This window comes from Aspergillus alliaceus, assembly GCF_009176365.1.
Source record: "Aspergillus alliaceus strain CBS 536.65 unplaced genomic scaffold BDW43scaffold_35, whole genome shotgun sequence".
Taxonomy (NCBI): domain Eukaryota; kingdom Fungi; phylum Ascomycota; class Eurotiomycetes; order Eurotiales; family Aspergillaceae; genus Aspergillus; species Aspergillus alliaceus.
This window is the reverse complement of record NW_022474718.1, coordinates 231,309-252,801: the sequence shown is the minus strand read 5'-3', so window position 1 is coordinate 252,801 and position 21,493 is coordinate 231,309. Positions and strand designations below refer to the sequence as shown.

General features: G+C 48.2%; 9 protein-coding genes across 9 annotated transcripts; 6 read left to right on the top strand and 3 right to left on the bottom strand.

Annotated features, from left to right (window-relative positions):
• Positions 1-379: 379 nt before the first annotated feature.
• On the top strand, positions 380-1,527 carry BDW43DRAFT_282834 (uncharacterized protein). Its single transcript, XM_032042682.1, has 2 exons — positions 380-504; positions 569-1,527. The coding sequence occupies exons 1-2, from the start codon at positions 457-459 to the stop codon at positions 1,265-1,267; spliced, it is 747 nt and encodes a 248-aa protein (XP_031898193.1). The 5' UTR covers positions 380-456; the 3' UTR covers positions 1,268-1,527.
• A 188-nt stretch (positions 1,528-1,715) lies between these two features.
• On the top strand, positions 1,716-3,428 carry BDW43DRAFT_282830 (uncharacterized protein). Its single transcript, XM_032042681.1, has 3 exons — positions 1,716-2,361; positions 2,413-2,547; positions 2,601-3,428. Exons 1-3 carry the CDS (start codon positions 2,095-2,097, stop codon positions 3,312-3,314), a joined length of 1,116 nt encoding a protein of 371 aa, XP_031898192.1. The 5' UTR covers positions 1,716-2,094; the 3' UTR covers positions 3,315-3,428.
• A 605-nt stretch (positions 3,429-4,033) lies between these two features.
• On the bottom strand, positions 4,034-4,924 carry BDW43DRAFT_320805 (TspO/MBR family protein; the record flags this gene model as incomplete). Its single annotated transcript, XM_032049172.1, has 2 exons — positions 4,549-4,924; positions 4,034-4,491 (listed from the first exon to the last, which is right to left on the bottom strand). Exons 1-2 carry the CDS (start codon positions 4,649-4,651, stop codon positions 4,034-4,036), a joined length of 561 nt encoding a protein of 186 aa, XP_031898191.1. The 5' UTR covers positions 4,652-4,924.
• A 262-nt stretch (positions 4,925-5,186) lies between these two features.
• On the top strand, positions 5,187-7,522 carry BDW43DRAFT_301801 (Zn(II)2Cys6 transcription factor; the record flags this gene model as incomplete). Its single annotated transcript, XM_032045112.1, has 6 exons — positions 5,187-5,752; positions 5,845-6,101; positions 6,153-6,384; positions 6,434-7,306; positions 7,359-7,432; positions 7,482-7,522. The coding sequence occupies 6 exons, from the start codon at positions 5,187-5,189 to the stop codon at positions 7,520-7,522; spliced, it is 2,043 nt and encodes a 680-aa protein (XP_031898190.1).
• A 433-nt stretch (positions 7,523-7,955) lies between these two features.
• BDW43DRAFT_301800 (UbiD family decarboxylase) lies at positions 7,956-9,467 on the bottom strand (the record flags this gene model as incomplete). The annotated part of the gene is made up of 1 exon (XM_032045111.1): positions 7,956-9,467. One exon carries the CDS (start codon positions 9,465-9,467, stop codon positions 7,956-7,958), a length of 1,512 nt encoding a protein of 503 aa, XP_031898189.1.
• A 534-nt stretch (positions 9,468-10,001) lies between these two features.
• On the top strand, positions 10,002-11,085 carry BDW43DRAFT_282803 (UbiX family flavin prenyltransferase). The gene has a single exon (XM_032042680.1). The coding sequence runs from the start codon at positions 10,143-10,145 to the stop codon at positions 10,851-10,853; it is 711 nt and encodes a 236-aa protein (XP_031898188.1). The 5' UTR covers positions 10,002-10,142; the 3' UTR covers positions 10,854-11,085.
• A 712-nt stretch (positions 11,086-11,797) lies between these two features.
• On the bottom strand, positions 11,798-12,700 carry BDW43DRAFT_301798 (putative isochorismatase family hydrolase; the record flags this gene model as incomplete). The annotated part of the gene is made up of 4 exons (XM_032045110.1): positions 11,798-11,888; positions 11,949-12,168; positions 12,229-12,541; positions 12,611-12,700. 4 exons carry the CDS (start codon positions 12,698-12,700, stop codon positions 11,798-11,800), a joined length of 714 nt encoding a protein of 237 aa, XP_031898187.1.
• Positions 12,701-14,189: 1,489 nt separating this feature from the next.
• BDW43DRAFT_313161 (fungal specific transcription factor domain-containing protein) lies at positions 14,190-15,998 on the top strand (the record flags this gene model as incomplete). The annotated part of the gene is made up of 5 exons (XM_032047530.1): positions 14,190-14,200; positions 14,260-14,703; positions 14,778-14,981; positions 15,073-15,347; positions 15,406-15,998. 5 exons carry the CDS (start codon positions 14,190-14,192, stop codon positions 15,996-15,998), a joined length of 1,527 nt encoding a protein of 508 aa, XP_031898186.1.
• Positions 15,999-18,335: 2,337 nt separating this feature from the next.
• BDW43DRAFT_320803 (membrane binding-domain-containing protein) lies at positions 18,336-19,152 on the top strand (the record flags this gene model as incomplete). Its single annotated transcript, XM_032049171.1, has 1 exon — positions 18,336-19,152. The coding sequence occupies exon 1, from the start codon at positions 18,562-18,564 to the stop codon at positions 19,150-19,152; it is 591 nt and encodes a 196-aa protein (XP_031898185.1). The 5' UTR covers positions 18,336-18,561.
• Between the last annotated feature and the right edge of the window lie 2,341 nt (positions 19,153-21,493).

The window sequence follows — 21,493 nt, the reverse complement described above, 5'->3', positions numbered from 1 at the left end:
ACCCAGCAAACACAGCAAACAATTGGATTAGGTGACATGTCAACAACGACAAAGTCTGTGTTTCACCTGGTCTGGAACATCTTGTCTTGGCTGGTGCTCATGGACGTTTGTTGCACTGCCCTGACTCGCGTCACAGGGCTGAGTTTAAAGCATGCGCAACGACACTTGAAGGATTACTCGGTAGAGCCAATCATGATGGAGAAGGACATTAAGCCACAGAATCAGCCGCCAATCAGATTGCGCCATCGGCGAGCGCTGGATTGCACCAAAAGTGGCTAGCGTGCACCAAGCCCTCCCGCCCAATGAGAAGGCCCTGCTGTAGATATAAGATGGAGATGCCATCAGTTGAGGCCTCCCCATTCATTCAAGCTCTACCATTCTCTCTATACACTATCCTTTTATTTCCTCAATACTCTACTATTCTACCAAAGTCTCATCTATTGCACATTTCACATTATGTCGGTCTGGCCAATGGACGAGAAAACTAAAGGTGGCCCTTTCCCGGTATGTGAGACCCAATGCTACTTATATAGTAGTACAATCCTATGTCAAAGCTGACCATTTGAAGCTGCAACAGTTCTACCCCAAACCAAACGCCCCGGTACCATCTCCATATCCTAGTCAATTCCAGCCCATGCCAGGAAATCTGCCATACCCTCCCCAGCCATATCCTGTGTATCAGCAGCCTGTATTAGGGCACCCGCAATATCCGCCCCAGCCCTATCACGCCCAGGGTCCAGCACGCTCCCTACAGGTCGAGTTCACCAGCTGGACATCAAGGCACTTGGCAATCAATGAAGTGGGACAAGGCTCGTTGGTATATGCGGCAGACCTCCACAATCGAAATCCTCAGATGGAATTCAAGATGGGCGCAACAAACACTCCCTTCGCGACAGTGCACATGCGATCGCTGAAGCCGGAAATGGACATCCGTCTCCATGGGTGTGAAATCAATCTGCGGGTCAAGTCTTGTATGAAGCACCAAACAACGTATATGTCAATCGCCTTCCCAAACACGTATTTGACCTGGAAGTGCACGAGTGCCTTCAAGTACCTCGACTTCGAATGTGTGGACCAAAACTCGGTCGTTGTGGCTAGATTCAAACCGCATTCATCGCTGTCAATGCGAAAATTGGGCCGTTTGGACATCCTCATCCCGCCGGCGACCAGCGGTGTCGCTATGGATGAGCTGATGATCACCGGTGTCGCGTTTATGTATTACGCATACTTGACGCATACGCGGAACACGGTTGTTGCCGTTGCTTAAGGCATGATGGTTGAAAAACGGGGTAAACTCTGGGTTTTTGGGCTCTAGTGATTAGAATTTTCTTCCCTTTTGCCTTATTATCTTTTTGGTTCTTTTTCTACAGATGTATATAACTATTTCCTTTCCTTTTGCATTGTCCCCTTCTGTTGTTGGTCTCTTTGCGACGCTTAGCGTGTACCTCTGTATGGTGTGTTGTGAATGATTCCTGGAATAGAGTACCCTAACGAAGACCGATAATCACAACCTCATGTTTACAAGCATTTGACTGAAGATAGAGACGCCAATCACATTGCGACACCTACAAATTACAAAATCCCTCAGCCGTTCTAGCTTATTCCTCACAGCCTCAATCTCAGCCTTGCCAAGACACGGCATTAGGCTTGGCGATCTTATATATTTATCTTATCAGCCCGATCATCAGCCCCACGACGCTGACATCGAACATCATGCCCGGAGTACCTTCAGGACGGGCGTGTGACGGCTGTCGCCGACAAAAGAAGAAGGTATGTAAGATATTGATGGACACTGACCTCATTCGTGACTGATACGTCGGTACGCAGTGCGATGAGAAGCAGCCCTCCTGTTCACGATGTCTCCGTCTAAACATACCGTGTGTTGGATCCGGGCAGCGTAGATACAAGTTCCAGCAGGAATATACTCTCCCGGTGCTGTCAGGAAAGGCCAAGGTCAGAGGGTGGTCCTCAAAGGATCCGATAAACTCTAGTAGTAGTGAAGAGGAGCGCACCGACGTGTGCAGACTGTCCCCACACCCAAGTAATGCCCTAACGGTTCTGAGCCAAGCTTTTGTCCGCGCAATACACCCCTCGATGGACATTAGATGGAACCTCGCCTGGGTGTATGGGGGATTCCTCAGAGATGTCCCTGCTCGATTGGGGACCAACGAGGCCCTTGACGCTGCCGCCGATGCAGTAGTATCGATGCATTCGTCCTTTTGCGCGACTCGGAAGATGTCGGTGCAGGCTCTCGGAAAGTACAGTCGGGCTTTAACAACGCTCCATGTCTGTTTAGACGACCCCGTCAAAGCCTGCAGCACCGACACACTTTGCGCCGTCACAATACTGTTGCTCTGTCAGGTCAGCTACCTCTGAAATTGGGCCCACGAAGGTATCACTGACGATTGCAAGGGCTTCCTCCCCGCCAAAGGGTGTATGGCCACTGGGCACGCAGAGGGGGCCGCGCAGATTCTGAAGGTGCGGAAGAACTTCCGTCCCCGGGATGACTTTGAGGCGATGTTACTCCTGACATTACGCGGCCCTGTGGTATGATTTGCCATGACTAGAGAACCAGATCCCGTTACTGAACTCATTCATAGCTCTTCGAAGGCTTGTTCACCGATCGCATCAGCTTGACTGGGATGGAGTACGAAGCGCTGGTGGAGAGCGACATCGATGCGAACACACCCGACGGGCAAATGATGCGGTGTCTTGCCCGCGTTCCAGGTATCAGGGAACGTACAGCAACGACGATGCCCGGCGATGCCGAATTTGAGTCGCTCAGAGGCGAGGCAAGATTTCTGTATGAGACCTACCAAGGTGTCCTCACGTCCTTACAAGCCCGAACGACATCGATTGAGACGCCGTTGGCGACGGGATCTATGTATCGGTTGTGCACACTGATGTATGCGCAGTATCAACGCATGTATGGTCTGGGTCTCGCGGTTGCTATTATCCTGAACTGCCTGGTTAGGACACTTAACCCGGCGGACCCGGTGCTTCCCTTGGAGGCAACTTATTTCGCACAGGAGATTGTGCGCTTGTCGGATAGTGCGGTGGCCTTCCGTCCCCTGGGATCCTACTACATGCTGATCTGCCTGTTGACCGCATGGGTTGGCACCACGGATCCCATTGTTCGGACTACCGCAGAGAAGGCGTTGGATGACTACCAGTACGATTTCGACCGGGGAAAGGCTGCCGAAACTATCGCCAAGTTTGAACTGAAGTTGCGCCGTACATCCGATTTCACCAAAATCTACGAAAAGGTGATTGAACAAGAGACTGGGAAAACCTTACTAGAGCCTGCTTGGTGATTCCGGTTGTGTTACTTGGGTTTTGGAAAGTCTTGAACGGCGCGTGGATAATTCTTGTTCTTAACCTTGTCTACCTTGCATAGCTGAACCGCTGTGCGGTGCTCCCAACGCATTTATTAGATTCCACAGTATTTATGATGACTTATGCCAACTATCCACGTGTATATAATAATAAACGAGCATGAACACATGAAACTGACTAAAAGAATGATTTAATCAGTAACTTTACAGCCTCGGGATTCCTCATACGATCCCACAATATGCTTGCTCTTATGGCTAGAACTAGCCACGTATTTCGCCCCGAGCGACTTCAAGCTCGGTGATCAGCGTAAATAACGTCCTGCTCTTTTTGGCAAACTACGAGACGAGTGTCCGATAGAGAAGACATGACAATCCAAGATAGCTACGAGGCTGAGGCTGAGCGTAGTTGGGCTTTCATCTCGCCGAAAGATAAAGTGGCAGATTGGTACAATGGCACCATATTTGGTTGGGAGTTAGTCATAGAGCGAGATTTAGTACGTAAATTAGCCTGTTTATGGTATCCTAATTACTCCAAAGCTTATACAGGCCGGATTGGTGACTGATGGTGGAGATTATATATATATATATATATATATAATATAGAACAGAAGAGGTTTATCGCGAAACTGGGACTCTCAATTCTCTACCAGTGTCGGTACTAAGCGACAACAATTGATTTGATTTGGATGATCACTCATTTACTCGTCCTTCTTGGACGTCCCTCCGATTGTCCATTTGTTCAATACACCCACACCGATATTGAGGTATGCCGCAAATCCCAACCACGCCGCGTACGGAACCATGAGCCAGAAGGCCGTGCGATCCGACTTCCACCACGTGTGTATCAGAGCCGCCACATTCGCTCCGAGGAGTGTTATATTCGCCAACGCTAATTTCGGGCGACGGAGGCCGAAAAAGAGGGGCATCCACAAAAAATTGAGAGCTAACTGAGATGTATACAGAGACTCCCAGTTCGTACCCAAGCTTTGCGCGGCTGTGGAGGAGGCAATGGCGCTATGTCCGGCCACCGTGGCATGATGGGCGGCGTATCCCATGGTTCCATAGAGCATCATCCACATCGGTCCGAATAGCCATGGAGGAGGATAGAAGGGCGGTTGTCGTAGCGATTGATAGGTTCGTTTTGTTTTGCCTTTCCCTACGTAGAGTTACGATGCGGTTGACACCCTGATTCACCCCTCCGGTTGGGTCTCACGGTTGACTAGATAGCCGATCAACAACCCGGCAGTGGTCGGGGTGGCAACAGAGAGAATGGGCGAAGCGAAGATCTCTCGGGGAAGTGCAATGGACCAGGCCATAGTTATTTAAGACTAATAGGAGCGGAAGTGAGTTTGACTGAGACGTTGCGGTGGGTTATCCCTTGAAACGCGGTGATGTCCTTTATGCGGAAAGGCCACGATTGACGTCATCGCGGTTAATTTGGCGGATAAAATATATCAAATACCCGTAATGGGCATCGGGACAACTCGTTGGAGTCGATTTCTGCACTCCTGAATGGTTGATCGGACATGGAGAGGGTATGACTCGTTCATGCTTACAGAATTTTCAATTGAAGTGCTTATGTTGGCCTTTTGTTCTGATTGATTGCGAATCAGCAGAAGTGCAAACTAAACAAAACCCCGTTTATCTTATCGCCATGTGAGGTCACGGGGATGCAACTGCCGAGTTTCCCGATCGGGCGTGGATCCGCGTTTCTCCTTTTTGGATACTCTATAGGGTTTTATGATGGTTGTTCTTATGGTCGACGGGTGCAACCGATACCCTTTGAGACGGATCAATCGGACTTGAATGAATGTATAAATGATTGGTTCAACGAATGAATGAATGAATGCCATGAATCGCCGCAGTCCCGAGGTGCAGCGCCAAGAGATCGACCGCGTGCTGCAACTCAAAAGGAAGCAGCGCGAGGCTAAGGCTTGCTATCCTTGTCGCCAGCGCAAGGTGAAGTGCGATAGTGGTCAGCCCTGCAGGACTTGTCAGAAGCGTGGCCATCCGCAGATCTGTGTCTACGATGTCACCAAAGACTCCTCGCGACACTCGTTTCCCCGGTCGGGGAGGGTGGATCCCGCTCAAGCAACGCCGTCTCATCCCCAGCCTGAGGGGGCTTCCCCCATAACTCCATCGACTGCATCCCCTAATGGAGCTATTGGCTCCTTACAAAGCGATCACTCACAATTGTTAGATGTGGTTCCACCCTCGCGATTACACCAGCGATCCCGATCGTCTAGTCGTGATCGCTCGGATGATTATGTCTTCTCCGGACAGAACTCGGTGGTCTCCATTCTCCGGCTGCAAGATCCCGATGGGTCCATGGCCCGAGATGCAGGGTCCGTGTTAGGCCTTCAGAACACATATGATAGCTATCCCTTCATTGACTTGAAGACGCCGACCGACCGCTGGTGCGCTCTGTTAGACATTCTCCCTCAGAGAAGCGAGATTCTAAAGTAGGTCCGATGCCATCTTGGCGGGGACCGAGATTAATTGAAGCTAGGTTTTTTCACCATCATCGTCTTTCAGCACATCCTTTCAACCCTATTCTGGTTGATATTGACGGGTTCGAATCCGCCGTGTGCACATTTCTGGGCTCTGTTGCTTCCGGGGAGCTGAGCGACCCAAACAAAATCTCGCAGCGTTGGTCTTCCGATAGATCCATTGGCCACATCAGTCTTCTCCTGGCTACATTAGCTTCCGGAGCCCACTTCTCAGACCTTGAATACCCCCAACGCTCGGAGGTATGCCAGGATCTCGGTATGATGCATCGGCCCTTTTCGGTCTGAGCCAATTACTGATGCTCGACAGCACGTCGATCGTTCCAGGCCCTGAGGTTGGCGAATTTCCTCTTTCGGCCATCGCTGGACATTGTTCAAGCCATGCTTATTTTGGGAAACATGTTGCAGAACAACGGCCAGTCCGACGCAGCCTGGGCTCTTCTCGGAACTACTGTTCGCTTAGCCCAAGCTCTCGGATTACATACCCAGAGAGGCACTTCACATTTACCAGAAATTGTCCGATCAAGGGCGAAGAAGCTATGGTAGGCTAGGAATTCGCAAAGCCGAGTTTCGTTCCGCTAACATGGACAGGTCGATGACTGTGTGGCAGGATTGTTTGTTGAGCCTCTGTTATGACCGCCCACCAGTGGTATCGATTTCGGGCTGGCAGCAGAATGTGGGCCTCACATCGGCATTCGCCCTTTCATTCACGGATGTGATGCACTTTCTGTGTCAGCTAGGCCTCGATATCGCTAAAGTTCAGGAGCCCGAGCAGTGGGATTTGACTCGCGCAACGGAGTTGTTGACCGCACTGGACAACGTGTATAGCCGTGCGCAACCCCATCTTCTGGCCCGAGATCACTGTCATTGCCTGCAGCACCACCAAGAGCACCTGGCCCTCCGCATGCATTTTTCATTTTGCGTTTCGGTCCTGTGTCGACCGACCATCCGAAGCTCCCCGAGCCGGTTGGATGATCCTCGTTACACCCGCCTACGTATCAGAGCCAAGGAGAGTCTTATGGACGCGTCGCAAGCATTCCTGGATTTTCAAACCTTGAGCATCGTGCCCCTGCGGACGTGGTCCATGGTGCACACTGTTTTGAGCTCGGCATTACTTCTATGCGTCTGGCAGGAAACTCGGAACGATAGTGAATGTCGAGACTTGCAGCAGAGAGTGATAACTGTATTCTCCAACGCTGAACCGCCCAGGAAGGACACCATCGGCTTGTCGGACCATGGACAATGGCTTTCTGCACGACATATTCGCGCCCTCGTAGCGTTGAGAAATGCTGTGCGCAACGTACCGTTTGAGGCAACAGGCCAAGACAGTGACGGATTCCATGACCAAGGTCAAACTAACCATTCTTCTCTAAACCTCAATCCTAATGGACTTGCAGCCCAAGGCCCGATGTTTATGCCTGGCTTTGATCTGGGCGGCGGTGTGCCGGGGGGGTTTGGAAATTAGTGAGTCGAACCCAGCTCGGTTCCGAGGGGCAAGCAGTTAACAACAAAGCAGCTTTCCGGAAGGTGTATTAATAAATAATACGGCGGATCTGTCCCCGGTGACCTACCTTGACTCGATTATGAATGGTGAGTGTGTTCACATAACTCAATTGTTCGATGCTAACCTCAAGCGAAGTTCCATTGTTCAATATATCCGAAGACAATTCATTCTTGTAGTAGGTTTTACTCACAAAGGCCAGTTGCAGTTCCGATGATGAGAACTGTATAGAAGTGATGCATCCGGTTGCGCTTCTAGTCTGAATGGATTGATCGGTCTTTAGTTGTACTAGGGAACTCTCTTTGGACATCGAGGCACCTGATCCTCTCGTCTACAACAGGGTGCGCATTCTTGCATTCTGCGTTTTCATGACGTGTGGCGTGTAGGTTCCCAAGTTCCTCATAACCGGGCTCCTAAGACCCGAGTGGGTTTTACGTCCAGGCTTCCCTATTAGCCTCCAAGCCTAGCATGTGCGCTACATCATAGATTTCGTTCTACATTACCAAATGTCCAAAGTGCTTAACCATCTGATAACAAAATGAGATTGTTCTTGATTCAGTACATAGCTGGTCAAATATGCTTTCTACCTACATGACACGATAGGTAAATGGTTTACTCTCGTTTTCTAAATCCAAATCCCTCCCAGTTAGCCCGAACCTTAGCCTTCAGATCCTCCGGATAGGAGTGCTCAAAGTCAGCAGCTTCCCAATCCGCACCAGTGGTATACTCGGTCGGCATCAGGGCATCAGAAACCACCTTGCCACCCTTGGTGGGTGGACCCGTACCGTGACTCATGTAGGGGATCAACGGGAAACCGCGCACGTCTTCAAAGAAGGTTTCGTCCGCGCTGGGGCGACACCGCGTGGCGAAGGCCCACATGACATCTCTCCCATCGTAGGGATCAATATCGTCGCCCACGAGGACTAGGCGGTGGATGGTGTAACCGGCCTTGTGGTTAAACACAATATCGCCGACCCACTTCTGGAACTCCTTGGCCGTCAGCTTCATCTGCCGAAGCTTGGCGGTGTCGACTTTGAGGGAGACCCAAGTAACCTGGGACTCGAAAGGAGCAAAGGCGTCGGTAATTGGAAGACCAGCCAGCTGGCAGATCTTGCGAATCTCCGCTGCGGCCAAGGCACCGATCATGGTATGGGTCTCGTCTGTCAGACGGCCACAGGCAGACATGGGAAGAATGGCATCGGTCCGGTAGGTGAGCTTGTTGACCTTATAAACGGGACACTTGTGGCTGTCGCCGGGGAATACATAACCGTGCATTTCACCGAAAGGACCCTCATCCGCGGTCTCGGTGATGGACAGAGTCCCCTCAAGCACAATCTCCGCATTGGCAGGCACGTACAGATGGTTGGTGTCGCACTTGACGAGCTCTAAGGCGCGACCAGTCATAGCACCGACGTATCCAGCTTCAGTCACCCCGTCAGGAATGGGCATCGAGGAAGCCATGATAGCCGCTGGGGGAACTCCGAAGGCTAATGCCCATGGAACATCCCTGCCTTCCTTCTTCCACATCTGGTGGATCTGCCACAGGTGCTGGGGCTCGATTACCAAGCCGGTTAAGTGGTTCTTGTCCTTCACCATGGCGCGGGCAATTGACCAGTTTGTCCAGGTTCCATCGGGAGACTGGACGATATGCATGCCATAGGTTTGCAAGTATTTGCCGCCGTCGGACTTGTGAACCATTGGCACCGGGAGTGTGGTGAGATCGATCTCGTCGCCTTCGAGGGAGTTTTCCTTAACAGGACCGGTGTCGACAATCTTCGGGTTAATTGGAGGTAGTTGTGAAGCGGAGAGCATCTTATCGAGGATCTCCTTAATGGTAGCAGTAGGTGGGAGGGCAAGGTGCCGGGCGAGCCGGCCATAGCGGTCCCGTTTGGATCTTCTCAGGGAACCGGGAGCACCCAGGATACGGAACAAGCCGTTCTCACCCATACCCTTGAGGTTATTGAAAAGGGGCGCCTTGTCATCGGTTTCGCAGACTAGACGGGTGATGGCAGCGGCTTCCAGGTTATGATCGACCTCGGTATTGATCTCGACCAGGTCATCGTCCGCCTTGAGGGCCTCGACGAAAGCGCGGAAGGAGTGGTCGGCCTGATTAGTAGCAGTCATTTCTATACTGATTGTTGATTGGAACGGAAGTATGTCAAATGAAGTATATGTGGAATATTTGCGATATGTTTGTCTGCTGTATCCGGCCCATTCCCACCCTGCTTGGGCATCCTTATATATTCTTACATTTATCTCGACACGGATCATCGGCATTGACCAAAATAGTGTTTCCCTGGTATGCCGTCTAGCGTCATGCGTGGAAGTTTCCAAAAATGCTTATTTTTAGCCCTTGCTCGGGACTTCGGAGCACTGACAAAGGGTTCTTGACGCCCAGCGGAGGCTCGGAGGCTCGGGTTCTTTGTCAAAAGGGCCCTGGGCCCACTAAATGATATCAAGACTCGGTCTCGAGCCTCAAGACTCAGTCTCGAGCCTCAAGACAAAGAAGCAGATCTACCTGAACTCTACCTACCCGCTCGGGACTCGGTGGCTCGGCATTTTGTAGGGGATGCTAGAAGGGGGTGCAATTTCAATTGATGTCATTTACCTCGGCAGCACAAGATACCCGTTATTTGATATAAATTCATGGGTAGTTGCTGGGGATAACAGAATTTCACTTACTACAGCCCAAAGTCAAGGCACAGATGACTCAAGCATCAGCGATATAAACAAAATCTTTCTACAAATCTCCAAACTTGGTATCATTCATTCCATTCGGATTGCCTTTTCCACGTCATAATGCTTTCCTCGCTGCTCCCCTCCGGCACCAGTACGCCGAACTTGGGCCGTCATAGCCCTAGCCCTACCAACGCATCCGAACCTCAATCAACAGCACAGCCTGGACCTGTTGAACACACCCCCCCGACGCCCCACCGTCGCAAGCGAATTGTGGTTGCTATGACCGGAGCCACCGGCTCTATCCTCGGAATCAAGGTCCTCACTGCCCTCCGCCGACTCAACATTGAAACCCACCTCGTCATCAGCAAATGGGCCGAAGCAACCATCAAATATGAAACAGACTACCACCCCCGGAACGTCCGCGCGCTGTCGGATTACGTCCACGGCATAAATGATATGGCGGCGCCTGTGTCTAGCGGCTCGTTTAAGGCGGATGGCATGATCGTTGTCCCATGCTCCATGAAGACCCTCGCTGCTATAAACTCTGGGTTCTGCGAGGACCTGATCTCCCGCACTGCAGATGTCATGTTGAAGGAACGGAGAAAGTTAGTTCTCGTGGTGCGGGAGACGCCGCTTAGTGATATCCATCTGCGCAACATGCTCTCCGTATCCCAGGCGGGCGCTATTATCTTCCCCCCTGTTCCGGCATTCTATATCAAGGCCTCGTCTGTCGATGAACTCGTCGATCAGAGCGTTGGACGTATGCTGGATCTGTTCGACCTCGATACCGCGGACTTTGCCAGGTGGGAAGGCTGGAAGAAGGAAACCTGAGCTATGGCTTAGCATACTTACCATTCATAACACATGCATAGAGGCGTTTTTGGATGAAGCTACAGCTCGAATTTACGCAAGACCATAGGGAAAGTGGTCGGTTATTGTATATGTTTAGCATGGCGTACTTGCGTTAGATTATTGCCTCTTTTTGCTTCGAAGAAGTTATTAAGGTTTTAGTTTCACAGCATGATATTATATATTTCTAAGAATGTACCTCAAACCTATATCTCATTTACTTCTATACCTCGTTTAATCCATCAATTCGATTAAATTGACTTTAGTCCGAACATCACTGGTGTAAGATTTCAGGACATTGACTGACCAGTTTATATACTAGATATCTTCGAAAAACTTGCTCTACACTCACACATCCCTGAAGCTGGAAATACAAGGGAATTATTATTATACCAATTTTCATCCTGAGCTCCACGTATTGAGTACATATTAAATATCTCAGCTTAGGTATAAATAGCTTCTTGAGTTTATCCCGTACATCTCGTCTATCGCTTGAATTACCTGCTCCGAAAGAGCGCCCTTGACTCACAGAATAACTGAGGAAGCGATACTGTATCGCTATTTACACTTCCGAAGGACACCACATACGTTGGAGGGGGGGGGGGGGAAGCTGTCATTGTGTGGAAGGCTATTGACACCGCATATCACAACGTACATGAATGTATTTTGCTGGCTACAGTTGGAAAGCATTACCTGTTTTGAATTATCTAACAGGTTTTGAGTAGTAGAAACTAGGAATGATGGTGTCGAAAATGCGATTTTTATTAGGTTCTCGAGCATATATATCCCTCTACATATATCCCATTTCCATGTAAACCATATGCCTTCAATGCATACAGTTAATCCTTTTATCCTACCCGACCGTTCCAATTAACGTTACCCTCCAATTGAATATTTTAGCTTTGTGAAAAGATCAAGGTCTTGACTTAGATCAGAGTCGACTCAATGGGAGCGAGAGTGCCATTCTCAATAGCACCGGCGTGGTGGCGGGCAACCAGACCATAGGCGAATTGGTACCTGAAGAAGAATCTACGTTAATACTCTGCAGCAGGACACGAGAGAGGTGTAATATCTTACTTGTCAAGCATGGGGAGCAGCTCAGGGAGTCCCGGGGTGTGTCTCCAGTCGCGCATGAGGTCGGTAACGATGCCGAAGAGACCCATGAGGGTGACGCCGGCCTTCTCCATGCGGCGGTTGGCATCCTCAGCGAGACGGTGGTCAAAGGTTCCGCTGGCCTCGGTGTTGGCGAAGACCTCATAGCCCTCGTCGATGAGGGAGAGGGCCAGGAAGGCAGTGCCTGTTTCTTATGAGCTGATAGCCTCGTAGGGATAAGGTTAGGTAAGGAAGAGTAACTTACAAACTTCAGTCACGATACCACCAATGATCAGCTGCTTCTTGCCGGTAGCCCGGACGGCAGCACGGAACTCCTCGTTATCCCAGGCATTGACCTCACCCTGGCGCTGGACGAGGGTGGCGTTGGGGTGCATATCGCGGATTTCCTTGAGGAGGAGACCGTTGGGACCGGTGTCGGAGGAGGTGGTCAGAACGGTGGGGAGGTTGAAGGCCTTTCCGACAGCGGCGTGACCCAGCATGTTGTTGCGGAAGTCATTGGTGCTGTAGTCGCGGACCAGCTGGGCGAGACCAACCTGGTGATCGATGACCAGAAGGGCCTGTCATGTGGAGTCAGGTCAGAATGCCACAAAGTGAGAAGTGAGACATTGGCATGCAAGAATACATACAGCGTTGTCCTTGTCAAGCCTGTTCCATGCCAAAGCAGGCATAGAAGCTCCAAGGAGCGCGATAGTCTGGAAGATCTTGCTGAGCTGCATTTTGCTGAAGTTGTCTGGTCTTGAGAGAAGCTTGAAAATGATTGTTGCTCAGTCACTCTGTTGCTGTCTGGTAAAAAGAAAGCTCCATGTTGAGGAAGAAATGGTGTCTTTATATGGTCAAATCGATGTCTAATCCTAGGATGGAATTACTACGAAAAGGTATACTCCTACTCGATTTGGCACTCCAGAAGCCATTTCCTCCATTATCAAATCTTGTATAATTCTTCGTCAGCGGGTCGGTCTTGGCAAAAGACCTGTTAGAACGCGCTAAAAGTGAGACCGCATCGCTTACCACTGATTATACAATTCTGACGAGCGTCCTAGAATGTCTCCATCCCGGATGAAAAAGCTCTGTCAACCAATGGGGTTCACCCTTGGCAATGGTAATTTGTGAGGAAATGACCGTTAACAGTCTGGGTTACTATAACTATGGGAGAAATCGACGATATGACCCGAGATTTTGCCCCGCTGGTGGAGATTTACCGGCTTGCCTCATCCTTACCAATTATCCGACAAACAGCCCAACTGTCAGGGACCGGGGCTTGAGATTTACATTCTGCACTGTCTGGAGGCCACAATATGGTAAACAAATAAGCACTAATCGGCCTAATCCAATCTGGATGGTTCCTGGTTTTCCATGTTCGATCAAATCCCGACGTTCCTTCTAGAGAAGAGATGAAATTAGTCCACGTGGAGAGGGCATCGGAACCTTGTTCTCTGGCGTTTTTAATTTCGACACTAAAGATTCTGCACAAGGAGAGGACCAGTAAACGTACGGGACTGGAGTGTTAGCTATACAGAGACCTCGAGGCAAGTCTTTCCCGAGGATCGATTATTCTGCCCGTGCTTGGCACATCAACTGGTACTATTGACTGCAGCTGAATACTGAGTAATGCTGTAGTAGGAGCTTTACAACACTGTTGGTAAATCAGGAAGAAGCCGAGTGTGCTACCCTACGCGCGGAAAACGGTATAGAGAGAGCTATCTATATGGCTAGATCGAAGGCTAGGCTGGTCACTAGTACAAACCTCTCTAGTTGAGAAGATAAATCACCACATGCAGTAATTGAAATTGTCAGGTAACACCCCAATAGTCACACCTGTCAGATTTATATCGACTAAAGTAAATCCTGACGGAGACGGAATTCCGTGGTCGAGAAAAACGGAGTCCGCTTCCGACTCGCTCCGACTGCTTCATTGCCTCACCGCGTAAGCAATAATCAGCAGCCCCTCTTGGATGTAAACATACCTGGACCCAGCTTGCGCCATATGGATAATAGAATAAGGGTCCGTACGCCAAAAGCGTGCAGAGCATGCGCCCGAGCGAAGGTGAAATGTGACTCGGAAGGAAATGGTCCCTGCCAGCGGTTCGTATATTTTAGCGATGTTGTGAGAAACCCTGCTGAGCGGACCACACCGACAGATGTCACCGACTGAACAGAGAATGTGTGATTCAAGTCCCTGGTGCACACCGGCGCCAGAGAAGGGAGATGAACCATTCGTAGGTTGCAAATAATCATTAAGTGTCTTGGGGTCACTGTCTGATCTGTGTACATGTAGGCATGCGGAAGTTGCCAGACTAGAGCAAAAGCTGGACCATATGGTTGCGCTGCTGGCGGCGTCCGACCAAGCTACTAGCACCAAACGACCGCGTATGAGGGCACCCGAGGCACGGCTTGGCTCTGAATCGCTCGAAAGGATAGATGGCGATGGCCATGATGACGGCGCAACCCCTAGTATAAGGGACGCACTCATATCGTTGGAATTATACAGGACCAAGATGTTTGGCCTCTTTCCATTCGTGGCTATGGCACCTCATATGACAGCAGACCAGCTGAAAGAGGAGAAGCCGTTTCTTTCAATGGCCATTACAATGGTTGTTTGCCAAACCGCACCGCGTCGTGAGATTGCCAAGGCAATCGGTGAACACATAGCCAACGATGTTATTCTCAAAGGGGGGCAGAGTCTGGATATACTCCAGGGACTACTAATCTATGTAAACTGGTTTGTTACCATTTCCTCCCTTGATACAAGTTCTCCTGCAAAAGGATGCTAACAGGCGACCTGACATCGATCAGGCATTACGCTCATGTGCAAAGCAGCGCACAATTGGTAAACCTGATACATTTAACTATAGCTCAAGTAATCAACCTGGGACTAGATAGAGCTGCGAGAGCATTCCCAAGTTATCTAAAAGAACTGGACATTGAGGGCACACGGCCTGCTCCCCCGACACTAGAAGAGAGACGGGCGTATCTAGGATGTTATTATCTTACCTCACTGTACGTATGCCCACTGTGGAGGCTCATTCACATACAATAGACTTTACACCATAGATACTCATTAACAGAGAAACACTAACCCTTTGAGAAGGCTTTCGGCATGCACCAGAGATATGGAGCCCATGCGTTATACGTACTTCACCCAGGAATGTTGCAACATTATTAGAGACGGCGCAGAGTATGATAGCGACAAATACCTGGTACAATTGGTTGGAGTCGCACAGCTTGCCGAAAAGATTCACCGCGGCTTTTCGTGGGAAGGGCTGGATCCTGTCTCCTCGGTTCCAGTGGGACTCGCCGTGAAATGGCAAGAAGCAGAACTACAGCAGCTTAAAGCGAGTCTGTCATCTGATACTGGACATCGAGGTGCGTATCAGTTGTTATAGCTCTCTTATACTGTACTATATTAATCCACAAGCCATAGATATTCTTCTCTTACATTATCACACTCTGGAGATTATTCTGTACAAGATCGCACTCGCCGATGGACAGTCGGATATCCAGTTTGGCGATCACCCGATGACTCAGTTGGACCTTTTAGTTCGTTGTTTGGAATCTACAAGGTCCTTCTTCAGCTGTATCTTCAGCCTAGAATCAAGACTCTTCCCTATATTTCCCTATACCTTCTGGTGTCAAGTCGGCCACGCCATCATCGTTCTATCCAGACTGTCCCTGTATGACAGCGAGAAAGGACACTGGGATCGAGACTACGTTCGGAACACAATAGACTACAATGATACGGTAGACCAGCTGGCAGGGAAGTTGGATGAAGCGCGATTACTGATCGAAGAACAAGCAACACCCTCAGACCGAGTTCAACTACCCGAAATCTTTACCTTGATACCCATACGAGTGCGAATGCTCAAGGAAGCGTATCAGAGAAGACAGGAGGCGCTGGCTAACCCCAGACGACAATCTGCTCCGGCAGCTGTGGATCAGGGCGAGCTTCTACCCTTCGTTTGGGGTGACCTGCTTCTTTTCAGTGACATGCCGGATCTGTTCGGAGGGTTTGGATAGCCTATATACATAGAGTGTGTGTTGCGTTATACCCAATTCCTGTTCCCTGCTGGGGCCCTTCCTAGGTCGCTAAAGTCTGTTTGGTTAGCCATTGGGATTAACTCAGGAGTATATAGATTATTCTATAGAAAAACTAAATATTTTATATATTTTGATATTCTTTCTATGCTGCCAATTATCAGCTTGCAATTATCAGTGTACATAACGCCGTGAAGTTGATTTAAGGTTCGTTATTGCAGACAACTTTAAATGAAGCTTGCAACACATAAGTCTAGAAGGGCTTAAGCTCGGAAAGTTTATTTAGCGTCGCCGCTATGTCATTTAACCTGTATTTGATACCATCAGGGCAACGGAATAGTAGACTGTCGACGAGGAAATCCTGGGAGTAAAAGGAAGTGATAGTTCAGCAACCCACACCATAAAGTGCTACGGTATGAACATTATACTGCTTGTGCTTAAGAGATATGCCACACATGATGTTATAGAGTTACAAGTGTCGCTAGTAGTGGAGGTAGAGTACTTCCACAGGAAGGGCCAGTATAGAAAAGATTTTCTGCTATTGCTGACATTGTTTAGCTACCTACCTGGGAACCCATCCCCAAAGATGACCAGAAGACTGTTGGTGGTCAGTTTGTTTATAAAGTATCCGCCTTCTGCTCAATTGCAAAAAACTTACATAGGTCGAGGGAAAGTTCCCCTAAAAAGCACATTCCAGGTATCTTCGAGTTCTAGTTATAAGTCTCAAAATACTCCAGCAGCAACCGAAAGGAAGAGCCTAGGAGGAATTGCGCACCTCTATTTTGGCCCAGGTTCGAATATGCAGAGAAACAAATCAATATCTATGGTATCATCAAGGCTACTTCTAGGAATCCCTGTGAAACATACTTGAGCCCCTTCATTCTAAATCCATTCCTGGAATAATCCAGCCAAATGCGAAGCGATCAGCCTCGTCAGTAGATGGGATAAAATTCGTTCACTTTGCAAACCCTTTACAAACTGTGATGTTACAGAGGGTCGAGTCCTGAAAACCATGATCCCAGGGAAACTATCGACTGGGGGAACCCTAATTCATCACCAAGACCTACAACACGTATAATCACAAATTTTGATCTTCAAACAGTGGGGAATGGTCGTTATAGCAGTTCGCTGATCCTTGGAGCAGGGATATGTGAAGCGGGCTATGCGATTGTATTTCTTCTGATAGCATGGTCATATATGACACAGGTTCTCCGTTGCTATCTATTTCCCCTTGCTATTTTTGCATTCATGGATGACTATTACAACACCGATAGAATGCTCTATAATCATATCCAAACAAGATCCTCGGTCGGTACTCTTACGGAAGCTAGGTTCCAAACATACTGATAGGAGATGGAATTCCAGAGCTCGCTATCAAGATTTAAAAAGATGTGGACATGTGAGAATGACAGGTTAGTGAGATCCATATGCCATTAGCGGAAAAGGTCAAAGTTTTCATTTGTGTCCTCTCTTTCGCTCCCGCAAGGGATGGTTGCGTTCCTAACGCCGCGGCCAAGATCAGAGAGGATGGATAGATAGATAGCCGGATCAGGATAAATAGAACGCAACACGACCCGAACCGGATATACGCTCCTCTCATCATTCGCCACCATCATCAATAACCGGTAGGCCCACTATAGAACCGCCCATAGCGGTTAATGTGGTGTAGTTTGCCAAAGCGACACATTTGACCGAGCTAGAATCCATGGCACTCAGTGCATCATAATAAACCTTCTTCATCGTATGCTCACAGATAACTTATGCTCTGTTGCTGAATCAGCTTTGCCAGCCCTCTCGCATTCGTGTGTATCCGCTAGCAGTGCATTTTACTTAAAACCCTGGTAGTAGTATGGTTACTGTGTTATAATACCTGGTTGTGTCGGGTTATTTTTATCCCATGCTGCATCGTGACATCCCCCTATGTAGAACATGCTTGGCCACGGTTTGTGCAATTTGGTAATGTATTATAAGTTTAAGACTATACGGACAGAACACCTTGCCGAGTAGGGTGATCACAAAGTGTATGAATATGCCAACCCTAGAGATTCTTAAAACAAGAAGGCGTCAGGGCTGAATAGCTTGCTAATAGGTCCAAAAGTATTGGAATTCCCTTATTCGTACCGGGGCCCATCTCGCCATGAACTCGAATCGTCATGATTTCACGAGAAAGAGCGCCCTCAAGAGATGATTCAAAATGCCAAGTAGACAATCTACAACGCTGAGATACAACCGTAGTATTTTAAGAGATTTAATTTGTTAATGTATCCTTCAAATATTCCGGATCCGTCACATTTTGGAATAATATACCACATCTTTTGGCGTATTGCTCTAGTGATGATGGTAGAAGAGAGCCAGTACGTTAATATACCTTTTTGAGCTCTTCCGCTAACAACCACTGGGGAAACCAGATGAATATAAATATTGCTCCAACTATCCGTTTTCTGCCGTAACTTCATTCCCCTTGCATTTTTCTATTTGAATCTGAGAAGACTTTCCTTTCCTCTAATACAGCCCTGTTCAGAGTCAGCCTGAAACTTACAACAATATGGTTGCTGCGGATACCGTTGAGTTCTATGCGAAGCCGAATTATGAGGAACTTAAAAAAACCGCACGTCTCAGTGGACTCGAGCACACAGTTTTAGGGACTAGCTACCGTTCCTGCCGCCTTGGCGACGGGACTAAGCTATTTGTATGGAATCATACTCAGCCCTCTACGGACGCCGAATGGGTTAAGGATCAGCCTGATATCCCAGCGTCCGGTCCGATGCAGTGCTATCAAGTCCTTAAAGGCGACACATCTGTCGCTCGCGTTAAGTTTGAGGATGACACAGGGGGAAATCCAGGAGACTTTACCCTTATCTTAAAACTCGCCAATATTGGCGATGTTAACATTCCTTCCAAGGATGGTAAATATGCGCCTGCCGGTGTTGTGCCTCGCGATGATTCACTCGTGACGACCGCTGTTTATGTCCGGAAACGCAGCGGTGAATATCCTGTTACTGGATCTCTGTATTTCCAATGGAATAAGTCTACGCAGAGAGTCGAAATTCTTGAGAAGGACAACTGGCCCAAGGACAAGCTCAAACATCAAGCTGATAGTGCGAATAATTTTACTATTACTTTGATTTCGACTTAACAATGATTTACGACATTGGCTGCTTGGAGATTAGGAGATGATAACAGTCATGGGAACACAGCAATATTGACAAGTCAGGAGAGAATGTTTGTTCTCTCGTCATCGAATATGGTTTTTTGTTTCTGCCTTGGTATAGGTTTTGTCCTACTATTAGGTTTTTCCTATACTGTGATGCAAATGCAGAGGCGGCACTTGGAAGAGGCGGCACTTGGAAGATAATTCTGTTCATTCATTTCCCTTGTCTTATTAACTTTTAAACTAGAGTAAACAAATTATAAGAAGGGTAAAATTAATATAAAGGCTTCTTCCTTATCCACATCTAGTATAGTGTTAACTAGCACCCCAGGGTACGCTATTCCATAAGGCTAAAAAGGCCACACATGCTTGGTTGAAAGCAACCAGACACACCTAGGCCGATATATATAGTATCACTGTCAGGGCCCGTGGCCCTAATAGCATGAATGCTACTACTACTTCAACTGGCATAGGAGGCTATTGAATAGAGGAGCCAATATTGGAATTTATTAGACGAGGATCAAGAGGAGAATGATGGTCATGGTTCGTCGCTTGAGGTCAGATGTAGCGGCTGTTGCAAAGTCCAAGGACGTATCCTTAGCTCGCCAAGTGTCCACGCCAAAAGATACCAGCCGACATGGATATCAATTCTAATCATGGAGAAAAGTGCCGCTACGCTCCCTTCAGGTATGGTTTACAAGTCCACCGCAGGAACCTGGCCTAAACGGGCTGACTATTATCAGGAGACGGTGTCGGGTTCGTACCAAGTGCCTTTCGTGAACTAGGTAAATGGCCTGTCACCCAGGTATAATATATCTTTTAGTAATTCTTCTTAATTTTGTATAGCCAGAATGAAACTTATGAAGAGTAGATAGTTAGTAAATGTAGCTATAGTAAAGCTTATCACCAATAAGGTGGGTTTGATCAACATTAAGGATAATGTTTATAATAAGAACCAGTTCTGGGAGGGATTCGTAGTGCTATTTCGTGCGTGCACATTGAGTGCGAGAGTAATATCTCGACGCCAGATATTAAAATGCATACCTAAAGGAGCGTCGGACATAATAAGTCCAGCTTACGAGGCCTCATGTACCTTAACGATGTTCTAAAAGTGTCTTTAAGTGGCAGTGCCGATATGGTTCGACCATTGAAAGTATTTAGGGAGATGATTGTTGCAGAGTTAGCTCTGTAGATAATTATATTTGGGAAAAAAAAGGTCAGTTGATCAGGCGGTTGGTCATATAGCTTTAAAAAACGTGGCTGCGTGATCTGTTTGCACTTTATTCCGGCTCAATCTCCAATTGTTTAAGATCAGTCATGGATTTGGACTCACGCAGGGGTACTGTTGTAGTGGCGACGCGCAACGGCCTCCAACTCATCAGGACAGAATTTGAAAGATGCACATCTATGTGCGATTCTAAAAATGGAAACTGATTGCTTTGAAACCTCGGTAGGTACTGTCTCAATCATGGAGGGTTAAATAGAGAAATGGCGTTGGAACCAGTTAAAGGTCTATCCTACTGCTAGGGCGGTAATACTGCAAATGTCGAGCGTAAGGATGACACTGAGAACAATAAAGCAATGCTGGTTTTTTCCTGGATGGCTGTACCTTAAATAGAATCGGCTCATACATACCGAGCTAACTAACTATATATCAGTCGGAGTGAGTGGGATCTCGCGGGAGATATTAGTAGCCCGCGTCTAGAAGTAGAAAGCCACTGTGACATGGATTATTTCAGACCCACTCCCAGTATTGACCCATATTTCAGCTATTGTAACCCCGTAGATCTCATCTAGGGGTTCTGCCGTCATTTAATTTACAGGTACTAGGGAAAGGTCAGCATAGGATCACGTTTGGGAATGACGTATGTTCTACATCGCATGGAAACATCTGCAAAGGCTTGGTTCGGCGTATGGAAGACCAGAAGATTCGGATCTCTAGACGGACTATATGGAACAGGATTGAGAACGCTCAAGCGCTAGAACGAATCCAAATGAATTGGAGAAGATACTCGTTGGTGTTGGTTAGGGCTATAGATAGTTTCTACCATATACTGTGATTGTTTTTCACCCCTGGCTCGCATTTCTCAGGGCCATGTATTTTGAATCCTAAGCACAATTTGAGAGCAGCGCCACGAAGTGGGTACTGCGAAGGCGACCCGGTAAACAACTTGGTGATATGTGGCACGGCTGAAGGTGCTAGTCATGAATAGGATGGATCGAAACAAAATTTCCTATGTACACTAAGACCACAAGGGGGGGGCTATTGAGTCTGATTGATTGGCTAGAAAATGCGAAAAGTCAAAAACTCCAGGGTAAAACTTGT